Source organism: Tenrec ecaudatus, chromosome 13 (genome assembly GCF_050624435.1).
Source record: "Tenrec ecaudatus isolate mTenEca1 chromosome 13, mTenEca1.hap1, whole genome shotgun sequence".
Taxonomy (NCBI): Eukaryota; Metazoa; Chordata; class Mammalia; order Afrosoricida; family Tenrecidae; genus Tenrec; species Tenrec ecaudatus.
This window is the reverse complement of record NC_134542.1, coordinates 32,535,548-32,549,522: the sequence shown is the minus strand read 5'-3', so window position 1 is coordinate 32,549,522 and position 13,975 is coordinate 32,535,548. Positions and strand designations below refer to the sequence as shown.

The 13,975-nt window shown below is 41.6% G+C and overlaps 1 protein-coding gene across 2 annotated transcripts in view; it reads right to left on the bottom strand.

The window, feature by feature from the left end:
- Positions 1-8,508: 8,508 nt before the first annotated feature.
- The window catches only part of CMKLR2 (chemerin chemokine-like receptor 2), a 50,896-nt gene continuing 45,429 nt past the window's right edge, over positions 8,509-13,975 (bottom strand). For both annotated transcript variants that reach the window (XM_075529492.1, XM_075529493.1), the window contains exon 2: positions 8,509-12,522. In XM_075529492.1, coding sequence (XP_075385607.1) covers positions 11,427-12,494 — 1,068 coding nt within the window. In that variant the 5' untranslated portion in view covers positions 12,495-12,522 and the 3' untranslated portion in view covers positions 8,509-11,426. The remainder of the gene's footprint in view (positions 12,523-13,975) is intronic.

Here is a 13,975-nt window from a genome sequence, read left to right as displayed (position 1 = left end):
GGTAGAATTAGGGTCAAGATAGTGAGGTGGGGAGAGTATTAAAGAACTAGAGGAAAGTCATATGTTTCACTGGTGCTATACTGCACCCTGACTGGATCATCTCTTCCTTTTGACCCTTCTGTAAGGGGATGTCCAATTGTGTACAGATAGGCTTTGGACCTCCACTCCAACCTCCCTCGTTTCCATCGACATGGTTGTTTGCTTTGGGTCATCTGATGCCTGATACCTGATCCTGCCAACACCTTATGATCACACAGGTGTGCTTCTTCCATGTGGGCTTTGTTACTTCCCTGCTAAATAGTTGCTTGTTTAACTTCAAGCCTTTAAGATCCCAGATACTATATCTTTTGATAGCCGGGCACCATCAGCTTTCGTTACCACATTAGCTTATGCACCCATGTTGTCTTCAGCGATTGTGCCAGGAAGGGGAGCATCACTGAATGCCAGGTTATTAGAATAAAGTGTTCTTGAATTGAGGGATGACATAAGTAGAGACCCAATGTTTGTCTGCTACCTTAATACTTGACATAACATGTAAATATATGTACATAGGCCTCTATCCTTATCGTTATATATTATTATAGTTACATATGTACATGCCTATGTTTATACCTCTATAAATGTCTTTTGCCTCCTTATTCCTCTATTTCCTTTTACTTTCCTCCTGTCCCACTATCATGTTCGACCTTCATTAGGCTCTCAGTAGTTCCTCTCAGCTACACTGCTCTTGCTCAAACCACACCAGGCATTCTATGCCCTCCTCACCATTGATTTTAGATCTCTTGTTGTTCCCTTATTTCCAACCACTGTATTCCAATCTCCAGCAATTTTAAATTACCTTGATTGCACGTTTGATCAATTTCAGTAAAAATCTTCAGTTTCTTCATTTTTGCAATTATTTGTTAGTGTGTAAAGTTCAATACTTGTCATATTAACTTGTCTTTCCTGTAGACATATGGATATTATCACTGAGCACAGTGTACTTCAGCATAGATCTTGAAATGTTCTCTTTACCAGTGAGCACAGTGCTATTCTTCTTCTGTTTGTTATTTCGATCACAATAGGCTGTATTATTGTCTGAATCAAAATGGCCAATATCAATCTATTTAGACTGACTGAAGCCTTGGACACCTATCTTCAAGCTTTGCATTTCTTGACTTCATAGATTAATACTTTGTGCATTCCTTGTGCTGATTATGAATTAATATTTGCTACTCTCTCTTTTCATTTTGAGCTGTCTTAGTAATAGTTCTCTAATTCTTCCTGTGAGATTTTAGAGTCTCAAGATGGCATCCAGGTAGAATCACCCACCCGGTGCTCCCATTGTTTGGTCAGAAAATTAAGAGATGATATGATTTTATATATTGAGAACCCCAAAGGTTCCACAATAGGAGTGCTGGAACTGATAGAGATATATGGCAAAGTGGCAGGATACAAGATCAACAAGCAGAAGGTATGCTATATACAACTGATGGAATTACAAAAAAAAAAGATATCAAGAAGGTAGTACATTTAACAATATCCAAGCATAGATGAAAATATCTAGGGATATACCTAGTAACAACAAAGCCCCAAAAGATCTGTATGAGGAGAACTACAGAACATTATTATAGGAAACCAAAAGGGACATTCACAAATGAAAAAAATATCCCATGCTCGTGGATTGGTAGACTCAATATTGTAAAGATGCCAATCCTACCCTAAGGCACTATACAGGTTCAATGCAATCCCAACACAAATACCAGCATCATTTTTCAAAGAAATGGAAAAACTGATTACCAACTTCATATGGAAAGGGAAGAAACTCAGAATTGGCAAAGAACTCCTCAAGAAGACGAATAAAGTAGGCAGGCTTGTGTTCCCTGACTTTAAAACTTATTATATAGTCACAGTTGTCAAAATAGCATGGAACTGGTTTAATGGTAGATACTAAGACCAATGGATAAGAGCAGAAAATCCAGAAATAAAAACAGCGGAATACAGACAACTGATTTTTGATAAGGGCCCCCCAACCAAAAATATCAAATGGGAACCAGATGCCATTTTTAACAAATGATGATGGAAAAACTGGATATCAACTTGCAGAGGAATGAAGCAAGACCCTTACTTCACCCCATACATAAGGACAAATTCAAGGTGGATCACAGACCTCGAAGTAAAACCCAAAACTACCAGGATCATCAATGAAAAAAACTGGGACAAAGCTAAGAACCTTAGCACAGGGAATATATGAGCTATCAGTAATAATGAAGGACACACACCCAGAGGAAGATAAAATAGATGTGTGGGACATACTAAAGATAAAACACTGTGTGCATCAAAAGACTTCATCAAAAGAGTATGGTTGGGAAATAGATCTACGTGCATATATTTATAGGTTTAGTTTAAGACAGCAGATGGACATTGGCCTCAAGTACTTACTCAATGCAAGAATACTTCATTCTATTAAATTGGCATTCCATGATGCATACCTTCCCAACATGATCACTGAAAACAAATGGGTGCATAAACAAATGTGATGAAGAAAGCTGATAGTGCCCGGCTATCAAAAGATATAGCATCTGGGGTCTTAAAGGCTTGAAGATAAGTAAGCGGCCAACTAGCTCAGAAGCAACAAAGCCCACATGGAAGAAGCACATCAGCCTGTGTGACCACGAGGTGTTGAAGGGATCAGGTAACAGGCATCAAAGAACAAAAATCATATCATTGTAAATGAGGGGGAGTGCAGAGTGGAGACACAAAGCCCATCTGTAGGCAACTGGACACCCCCTTACAGCAGGCTAACAGGGAGGAGAGGAGCTAATCAGGGTGCAGTGTAGCAATGATGAAACCTACAACTTTCCTCTAGTTCTTAAATGCTCCCTCCCCCCGCCCCACCACACACTATCATGATCCCAATTCTACCTTACAAATCTAGCTAGACCAGAGGATGCACACTGGTACAGAAAGGGACTGGAAACACAGGGAATCTAGGAGCTGATGCCAGGGGCTCAAGTAGAAAGCAAATGTTTTGAGAATGATGATGGCAGCAACTCTTCAAATGTGCTTGACACAGTGGATTCTGGTAAGAGTGTATGAGCCCCCAATAAATGATTGGGGGAAAAAAGAGTAAAGAGAGAGCGCATAGATTGGGATAAGACATTTAGTAATACATATCAGACAAAGGTCTTATTACTAAAATCTACAGAACCCTGCCACTTACAACAAGGGAAAAACACCAAAGGAAGAGCCCACTGAGGAGGAGGGCAGAAAACTTGAACAGAAAATTCACAAAGGAAGAAACCCAAACGACCAATAAACATATGAGAAAATGTTCCTGATCATTAGCCATCTGCAAAATGCAGATCAAAATAACCATGAGATACTACCAAACAGCCACAAGGTTAGCCCAATTCTAAAACCCACAAAGCAACAAATGTTGAAGGGGGTGTGGTGAGATAGGAACTCTCATTCACTGCTGGTGATCTTTTACATACATGCAGCCACTGTGGAAAGTGATTTGGTGATGTCTAAAACAGATGGAAATCAAATTACTTTATGACCCAGCAATTCCATTGTTGGGAATATACCCAGAAGAAATAAGAAAAAGGCATGGTCGGACATCTGGCCTCCAATGTTCATTGCTGTGCAGTTCACAGTCACAAAGAATTGGAAACCACCTAAATTTCCATTAATAGATGAATGGATTAAAAAACTCTGGTATGTACACACAATGGAGTACTATGCATCCCTTAAAAACAGTGATGAAAAGATGAAGCACCTTGTCTCATGGTAAGAATTGGAGGATATGCTGAGTAAAGTTAGTCAAGCACAAAGAGACAAGTTCAACACGAGTCCACTGAAATAAGCTCAAATAGCAGAACTGTGCAATATGTACATTATGCCCTGTGCCGAGGACCAGCTACTCTTGCAAGAGCCAGACCAAATGCAATGATGCATACATCATCAAAAAAAGAAAAGAAAAAGAAGAAAGAAGCATATAATGTCTGTGCTGAAAGCCCCCCCCCCCCCCGACCATATGCCCTTAAGGCCCACAGAGGGGTGTGGGAAGGAAAAAGATGGCAATGAGGAGCCACTAATCCATCCAACGGGAGGGTATTGTTTATGTCTCCGCAGGAAAAGGAGAGAATAGACTTCATTCTGGTGTGCCAAATCTTGAGCTTGGCCATGGAGAGGCCTACAAGACCAGTCTCAGCTAGAGACATGCCGTCCCCTCCCTAAAGGAGAGTGTTCCAGCAGAGAGCACTGCAGATACAGTTCGGGGAGTGCAGCTGGTCTGACCTGCCCATATGGGGGCAAACCAAGAGGGGAGTGGAACAAACCAGCATTGCTAGCAAAGCCAAGATGTCCCTGCCAAATGCCGCCGCCCCCACCCCCACTCCCCATCTGAGCTGGTTGGGGAATATTCACAAGAGGCCACATTGAAAGTCTAAAGGTGTAATGGGGTGGAGGGGGCCACTAGACCACTCCATCCTTGACTGTAGGAAGAGCAATGGGGTCTTGTAGAAGGGAGCACCTCTTGGTCATGAATGCTGAGGACGAAAGGGTATAAGAGCTGTTAGGTACGGGAGTCCTGGGATGTTGAACTCTGGAAAAAAAGGTGATTTGACTGACGGATTATAACAGCACCTTTTTGTTATTTAATAGAGAGATAATCATCTCTCTCAGTCAGGACAACAGTTAGACTTGGAATTCTTTGTATGGTCTCTCTTATTTGTTTTCTTCTTTTTCTTTTGGTGTCTATCTATATAAGATGGGCAGGATAAACAGTCCCAAAGAGACAGCAGTGGGACTGATGGTTTGCAGCAGCCATGGGAGAGGAGCAGTGAGCCAATAATGACGGGAGAGGCGAATAGCAAGAGATTTAAAGTTGGCGGAGAGGAGGGTGTAGCATTACCGGTCATGTTTGATCAATTGAAGTGCATCTGAGAGGAATTACTGAGAGGTAAATGATGGGTAAGCATGTAGTCTGGCTGGAGGAAAGAAAAGAGGAAAGAAAAAGAAAGTAAAAATTCTATAAATAGGTATAAATGTATACACAATGTATATACTCGAGTATAAGCCGACCCGAATATCAGTCAAGGGACCTAATTTTACCATAAATTCAGCTTATACACAAGTAGATATGGTATGTATATATGTAAATATATGTGTATTTGTCTATTTATAATACAATAAGGGAGAAGATGGACTTTGACCTCTACTTAAATCTTACCTCAGTACAAAAACAGTTTGTTCTAATAATGTGGCAATGTATGATACTCACCTTACTGACACAATCACTGAGGACAAAATGGATGCATAAGCAAATGTGGTGAAGAAAGCTGATGGTGCCTGGCTATTAAAAGATATAGCATCTGTGGTCTTAAAGGCTTGAAGTTAAACAATTGGCCAGCTAGCAGGGAAACAACAAAGCTCACATGGAAAAAGCACACCAGCCTATGTGATCATGAGGTTTTGATGGGAATATGTATCAGACATTCAAAAATAAGTAATCAAATTGACATGAAGGAGCATAGACAAAGTGGAGACCCCAAACCCACCTGTAAGATAATTGGGCAGTCCCTCACAGAAGGTCACATGGAAGACGTGATATAGCTAGGGTGAAATATAGCACTGATAAAACACATCTATTCTCCAATTCTTTAATATTTCCTCCCTTTACTATTATGGTCTTAGTTTTACTTCATTAATCTTGTTAGACCTGAATATGTTCATTTGTATAATTAAGATCATTGGATGCAAAAAATCCAAGATAGATAAACACTTCAGAAATAGTAATGGGAGTAATGATTTCCTGAGGGTACAGGAAGGAGGGGGGAGTGGGAACCAACATCAATGGTGACCATATAACCCCACTCAAGGGGAATGAATAACAGAATTGTAGGTGAACAGATACATTGGATGGTGTAAGATACAGCAACAAATAAATAAATAATATAATAATAAGAGTTCCTGAGGGGTAGTGTGGGGAAGGGAGGGGATAAAAGGGACCTGATATCGAAGAGTTCAAGAAGAAAGAAAATGTTTCAAAAAGGATGGTGGCAGCAATTGTACAATTATGCTTGATCTAATTGAATTGTGGACTGTTGTAATATCTGTAAGAGTTCCCAATAAAATGATTTAAAAAAAAATAAAAAGACACAAAGCATAAACTAAAAAGAAGAAGAAGGAGGAGGAAGAGGAGGAGGAGGAGGAGGAGGAGGAGGAGGAGGAGGGATCTAGCATTGACTGAACAATGGCTTTGTCAGGCCATGGCAGACATTGCACTGAATGAGTACGGTACTAAGTGCGGTCACCAGCTATTTGTACTAATGCGTATGGTACTAAGTGCGGTCACCAGCTATGTACTGCACTACGTGCTTTGTATGCTTTGTTGTTCGTTGCTGCAGAGCCAACTTGGGCTCATGGAGACCCATCTGTGTTGAGGAGAGTTGCCTCATATCACTTTCAGGGGTGTGACTTTTCAGACGCAGATCTTCAAGCCCGTCTGTTGAGGTGGGTTCCAATAGGGAGTGAGGTTCTATGGTCCACCTCCTCACCTCTGCTCCTAGCTCCCCCAGGCTCACCTCTCTACTGGGCGCTGCAGAACCTCGCGCTCTCCACCTGCCCCTGGCTGTCCCAGTGTGAGTGTGAGCGCCCGGCAATGAGGGCTGGGCGTCTTCTAGGTGTCTCTGCTCAGCCGTTAACTGCAAAGATCCTCAGTGATGGGAGCAGGACCGATGTCCCAGATGCTTTGTTCACATGGTGCCTCGAGCCAGGAGTGTGGTCCATAGTCATGAGAACTTATCAGTGGCCCGTGCTTCAATTCAAGTCCCTGCTCCCAGCATTCACGTAAAGACTGGGTGACCCTCATGACAACCTCGTGGCTAGAATGGGAGCTGGCATGGGTATTTGGTGGCTGCAGCTATACAAGGAAGTACAGAATTGTGTAACCACAGTTCTAAGAACACATGCACATGCTAGCATGCATTCAGTATTAAAGAACTTCACCACCTGCCTCAGCTAAGGACTCCCTTACATGCCTAACTCATTCAGTTTTCACAAGAGCACCATATGGTGTTGTTATCCCATTTTGCAGATGAGTGAAACTGAGGTCTAGAATGTAGAATTAACTTACCCAAGGATGAGTTAGAGCTATGAGTCACATTGATATCCTGGCACTATTGCTCAGAGTCTGACTTCCTCTGACTTCAGGAGGGGAAAGGCAAATCAAGATCAACAGTCACAGGCTGATTTCATTGAGGTGGGGTTCAAACATAACTCCATTCTCCATCCTCATTACCAATTCTGACCCCACTGGTCCCTCCCATGGCATTCTCTACTTCTATGCTGGATTTGACAATTCATTGCAATGACCACATGGAACTCAAAGACAATATTTAGGATTATGAAGTTTATTAGGGAGGTAGTAGGTTAAGAGTTCAGGATTAAGAGGGACTTGGGATAGTTCTTCTGTCAAGACAATTTCTTGGTCATGGCCATGCCAAATCTCTTCTTTGGTCCATAAGACTGGCCTCTGCCCTGCCTGGGTAAGTGTTACAAAGTTCTTTAGCTCTGCTGACAAGTGTCCAGAGGCATCTCACTCCACCAGAAAGGCTCCTGCTCAAAGATACTCAGCTTTCCCACTGGGTTGTAAGCACTTTGTTCTATGGACTTGGAAGCCCATCATGCTATCCTGCCCTGGTTTCCTCCACTACTTCTCACTGTATCACATCATGTCTAGTCTCACAGCTCTCTCTCTCTCTCTCTCTCTCTCTCTCTCTCTCTCTCTCTCTCTCTCTCTCTCTCTCTCTCTCTCTCTCTCTCCTGGATTTAGGAGGGTCTCAACAACACAGGGACTACAGGACTAAAGGATGTGTTCTACTCCCAGATCTTCTTTTTGAATGACTCACCTTAAGTTTAACTGGATTGCAAAACTGAACAATCCCCTTGTTAGGGGTTCACACACCTTATCAGCATGGTCCCAACCCCACAGGTGTACCTTTTTGTGTTATTAGCATTCTTATTAGTAAGCTGCATAATCCCTTTGGTAGGTCAAAAGCACCTTAATTGCACAGCCCACTGAGTCATTTTGTGGGAGGTATAAATCTATGGCTAGAAAGGTCATAGAAAAGCAAACTGTGACTCACCAATCTTCCCCCGCAAAACCATGAAATGACTGAAATGCTATTGTGTTTGGTGTTCTGGAGGAGGATACTGATGCAAAGTAAATGACTCAAAGTTGGTGAAGCAGAAATTCAAACCCCCATCGCATCAACTAAGCTGAGATGATTCTGGATATGCAATCTTCCTGGAAGGGTGGCATTTTTGCACCTTTGCATTTTCTATAGCATCCTGCATAGAGTCTTGTGCACAGTAGAGGATAAAGAATGATTTTATATGTAGGAAAGAGAAAACAAATGAACAAACTGATTCTGCATTGGCTGTGCTGTAGTTTATGAACTGGACACTCTTAAAGCACAAGTTAATTTCAGAGAAAAATTTTTTAAAAATTTATTGTAGGAACATGAAGCAATGAAAATATAAAAAATAAACACACTTTCATTTTGTTGTCCACAGATAATTACTGTTAACACTTAGCTGTATCTTAATCCTGCCTTTAAACACAGGAATAGGGGGTGAGTAGGGGGTGGTGGTGGTTGTGGCTTTTGATTCTATGTGACCCCAGAGCAACTTTCCTTGGTAGATGCTTGACAGCCTATTTTGTAGTAGACACTCTTATTCTTTTTTTATAAGAATCTAATTTGTGGCTGAAAAGTAAATGATATTTGAATGTCAGCTAATTCTCACAAGTAGAAAGCGTCTTACATTTTAATGGGAAGAATTTAAACGACATTATTTTGTGGAAGCTCTAGGACAGCACTGTCTTCGTCTTTAGAGGAATGCTGAGAGCTCTTTTTCAGATGTCTCAACATAGTTACGACAGGAGTGGCATCTAGGGAGCGTAGCTAGCTCTAAGATATATGCAAAGCATTTGACAAAAGGAAAGAAGGTAGACAGCTAAGACAACCAGTGTCTCTAAACTTCACACTGTAACTAAATTCACTTTGTGAGAAACAATTTGCTTTCTGAATTGTCCCCAGTATTAAAGATATTTTAAGACCTGGGAAATAATAAAAACCAGAAATGTCAAATCAGAAACAGGCATATATGAATCTAAAATATAATGTATAATGTTCTTCAGTTAAGATTTGGAGTCATGACGTCGAATGTTCATTGGCACTCGGGCCCTTTTAGACATCTCTCTGCATGAAGTTGATCCTGAATGAAGTATTGCCCGCATTCCTGATTTCTTCGTACTGTCTGAAAGTGTCTGTGACACTTCACACTAATATTAACAAGAAGGTCCCTGCTGGTTACATCCATTTTGTCTTCAGCTTATTCTCTTGGAACTTTAAAAAAAAGAAGAAGCCAAATTCAAAGTGTTTATATAGATAGTTGGAATTTATATCTTTTTCTTCTGGGTCTCCAACAAACAAGGCATTTCTCTCACTAGCATAGATATTGGAGAAGGTGTTCTAACATTTCTCTTTCCCTTTGTGCTTACAATTGGTGTTTAGAAAGGCAACGTAAGAATGGTAGACCACGAGCACTCCCAGAGTGCTCACAATTTTCTCAACCACTGAGTAATGATTAGTTTGCTAGGCTGTGGTAACAGGAGCCCTGGTGGCACAGTGGTTACACATTGGGCTGCTAACCACAAGGTAGCACTTCAAACTACAGACAAGCATTGCTCTTTCCGTAAAAGGGTAAGAGTCTCAGAAACCCACAGGAGCAGTTCTACCCCGTCCTATTGCTGTGAGTTGGAATCAACTCAGGGCAGTGAGTTTGGTTTGGTTTGAGAGGGCTGTGGCCACCAAGCACCACAAACGGAATGGCTCAGAGGACACAAATACATTGCGTCCTAGCTCTGAAAGATAGGAGTGGGAAACCAGGCTGTTGACTTCTGAGGTTTCTGAGCATGTTTTGTGTTGCTCTCCTAGCTTCTGGCGACAGCCACAGATCCTTGGCCTACAGGTTTGTTGTCATGAAGCCAGTGCCTTTCTGAACCTTCTTCCTTTGGAAAGATAAAGACACCAGTCACATAGGGTTAAGATCCACCCTGTTCCGTTGTGACGGCATCTAACTGCTAATCTAACTGATTGCGAAACTTTATTTCCCAAAATGGTCACATTCACAGGCATGGGGATTAGAACTTAAAAACACCCTTTTGGGGCGCTGGGCACAGTTCAGTCTGTAAAGATCATCAGTCCTCCTTCCCAAACTCACAGCTATTGAGCCAATTTGGAATCCTAGTGTCCCGAGAGGACAGAGTCAACTTTACGGTTCCTGAGACTGTAAGTCTTTATGGCAGTGATTGATTAGCATCCCAGTGCTTACCCCACTATGCCTCTGAGGCTCCTCTCTCATTTTAAAATAGTGGAAAAGTAGCCCAGAGTCAAGAACACAGTCCACTCCAGGTCTTCTGGATCCAGGTCTAGCATTTCAGTGGCAGAGGTGTTTTCAGTGGAACTTTAAGGATCTCAATCACAGTATCTATGTGCTATGATTTCATATAACGGTCCAAATACTATTATAGTCTACAATTCAATGAGTTTACAAATTGACTATCTAAAAGGCAACAAGTCATTGACAATGGTATGCATTGGAAATACTGCCAAGTCCCGAGATAGATATGTCATAAAATACAAAGGGGAAGGAGACTCAGACAAGGAAAGAGAACTGCTCAGTCAGTTCCCAGCTGTTCCAAACCACATCCCAGTCCAGGTGAGGCTCCAGAAAGAAACAGAGAGATGAGCTTCCCCTCTGTATAGTACTTGAATTCCTGACCCACAGAATTGTGAGATAAAATAACGCATTTTTGGATTTAAATCACTAGACCTTGGGACAGTTGCTTCTACATCAATAGAGAACTGGAAGTGAGGCTTTAAAAGAATATAACCAATTCTAACTTTAATTCATAAATGTATAAACAGATTACATAGACTAAAGAAATGAAGTACATGTGACATTTTAAGAAGATGTCTAATAGGCTGCTTGTGCAAAATTAAAATGATGTTAAGCAAGCATATATCGCATTTTTGAAATGAGTTGATCATATCTTTAATGTTCAGGTCTATGGCTTTTACAAAGTTATTAAGATGAAGAAGTTAGTAACCGATATTGCGTCAACTGACCCATTATGGTATAATTGGCAATATTGACACAGATCATTTGCACACACAAACACCACCCTCCTCAAACAATTGCAAAGACCCTTTCTAAGTTTTATGTCCTTACAAAACTGTGATGCCAACAAACTGCCAAACTGCAGGGCAACAACAACATGCTGACTCTGTATATTGGAACAGAATTTAATCCAAAAGCATGTGTTAGGGTGCTCGCCAGAAGAGCCTTGTGCTGAGTTGTGGAAAAAGCATAACTCACTGGGCTGTTTCCATGAGACACGGGTTCTTGGTTTCAGAGTTCCTGAGCTGTTCACTCACTGTGCCGGAACAGCTGACTTCCCACAGCGTATGCTTTAGTATCTCTGCCACTGAGGCACGGACGTGAACCTGGAACTTTTTGCTAATCAGGACATATAGAATGGGGTTCAAACAACTATTGAGGCATGCCAGGCTGATGGAGAGGGGGATGCCAGACAGTAACATCTGGGAGAAGTAGCTATTGTGATGAACCATGAGCTCCCAGATGCTAAACAGGTGATACGGGGTCCAACAAATTAAAAAGGCGGTGACCACTGCCAGGACTGTCCAGAAATGCTTATTGGAGATCACGATGCTTCGCCTTTTCACCTGGAAGATGAGACACGAGTAGCAAATGATCATTGTTGTCAAAGGGATGAGGTATCCAACAATGAATTTCACCCAAGTGAGAGCATGGTACCTCATCAGTCTGAGGTGAGCATCATTGTAATGGAAATTGTTATAGCAGACAGTGTGGTTATTTAACACCACAGTGTCCCGGAAGTATAGGGCAGGTCCGCCAAGCAGAGAAGCCAAAATCCAGACAAATATGATAACAAGAAGGGTGTTTTTCTGGGTGTGGTGTCGATGAGCTAAGACAGGATGGACCAAGTGGACATAGCGGTCTAGGCTGATGACAGTCAAGAAGAAAACACTGGCAAACATGTTCAACTGAGCGATGAAGGAGTTGACTTTGCACAGCCAAATGCCAAAGGGCCAGTGGAAGCTCATGGCCATGTAGGAGATGTACAGGGGCAGAAAGAGCACAAAGATGAAGTCCGCGATGGCCAGATTGAGAAACCAGAGAGTTGCAACTGTCTTCTTCCACTTGAACCCAGTGAACCAAATGACCAGGGCATTTCCGGGAACACCCAGAACAAATGCTAAGCAGCATAACCCCATGGAGATCCAGTGAACAACTCCCAGGGGGGCTTTCTCATCCGTCTCCGACTCCAGAAGATAATCCTCCACGGGGTAGGAATAGTTCTCAAATTCTTCAAATAGCATTTCTTCGAGATCTTCCATGATCTTGCTATGTCAAGAATGAGGAAATCTATAACAGCAGATTTTAAAAAGAAAGAAGAAAAACATTTAAAATAATATAAGTTCAGTGAAATATAAGGCACACGAGGATTTCATTTTATGAAATGGTAAAAGCATACTGAAAAACAAAAACAAAATAAACATAAACTCAGCACCATTGAGTTGATTCCAACTCCTAGAGATCCTGTAGGACAGAGTGGAACCCCCCTGTGGATTTCTGAGACTGGCAGGCTTTTCAGAAGTAAAAAGACACATCTGTCTTCCGCAGAGAGGCTGGTGGTTTCAAATGGCTGACTTTGTGGTTAACAGACAAACATGCAACCCACTAAAATGCCCAGGCTCCCTAATATGCCTGGCCAAAAAATACCCGAGTATAAACTGCTCCAAGGATTATAAATGATGTAATTCAAATCTGAAGGAGGGAATCGTGTCAGAGCTTAAATTCTGAGCACCCTGCTTGCAGAAGGCCGTGCATGACAGCGGAAGCCCAGCGTCCACCGGCAGGGTCCCTCACACAGACTAAGCCACTTCTCACTGTTCAGCCCCTCTGACCACAGTCGAGGGATGGCAACAGTTTTCTTATCCGACAGCGTGCATTGCGAAGTCAATCGGGGCAGGTGTAATTAGGTTAAAATGTAATACCTTGTCATTTGATCTCCCTTTTGATCCATTCTAAAGTTGTTTCCATCTTTATTATTTTCTTCTTTCTTTTTGATTGAGGTTTTTCTGTGCTTTGTCTAATCACTGATGCTGATTTGTTGTTGTTATTGTTTGTTGGCTTCCTGCCAGTGTGTATGATTTTCTGGATATGAAATCCAGTGTAGGTGAATCTATAGAGATGCCAAGGGGCACAGCAGGGGAGGATTGGGGGAAATTGGTATCTCGCAATAATGAGTAAGAGAAGGTGATCATCTGAAATTGATTGCATAACTCTTCTTAAAATGGTTGAGCAATTAAATTGTACAATATGCGAATACAACATAATCACATTATATTAAAGGAAGAAGACGAGAAATTACAGGGTACAGGGCAAGCTATTGGAAACTTAATAAGTAGAGTAAGTTGTTGAATGCAATATTGATCAGAGTGTAGCCCCTCCACCCACCTAATTCAGAATAAAAATTAATTTTAAAAATGGAATTGAAAAATAATGGGAGTTTCCCAAGGATTCTTTGAAGCCCCCGGGTATATCTTGGTTAGACTTATGATCATATTACAAATGTCCAAGTCTTACGGAGGCTGAGTTTCTTTCTGATGACCACCTTCACTGCTGTGAGAACGCATTTTGGAAAGGTGCTCAGTAATTACTAAGGTGTAATGGTTAACTTGATAGGTGCCACTTCTCCGTTCACAATGCCTGAAGGGCAGGCTAGAAAGGGTAATATTTAACAAACATTTGCTGGGTCTTTATTTAATATGATTATTTCCATGAAGGACGCAAAGAAAATGCTTTCTCTGCTTGA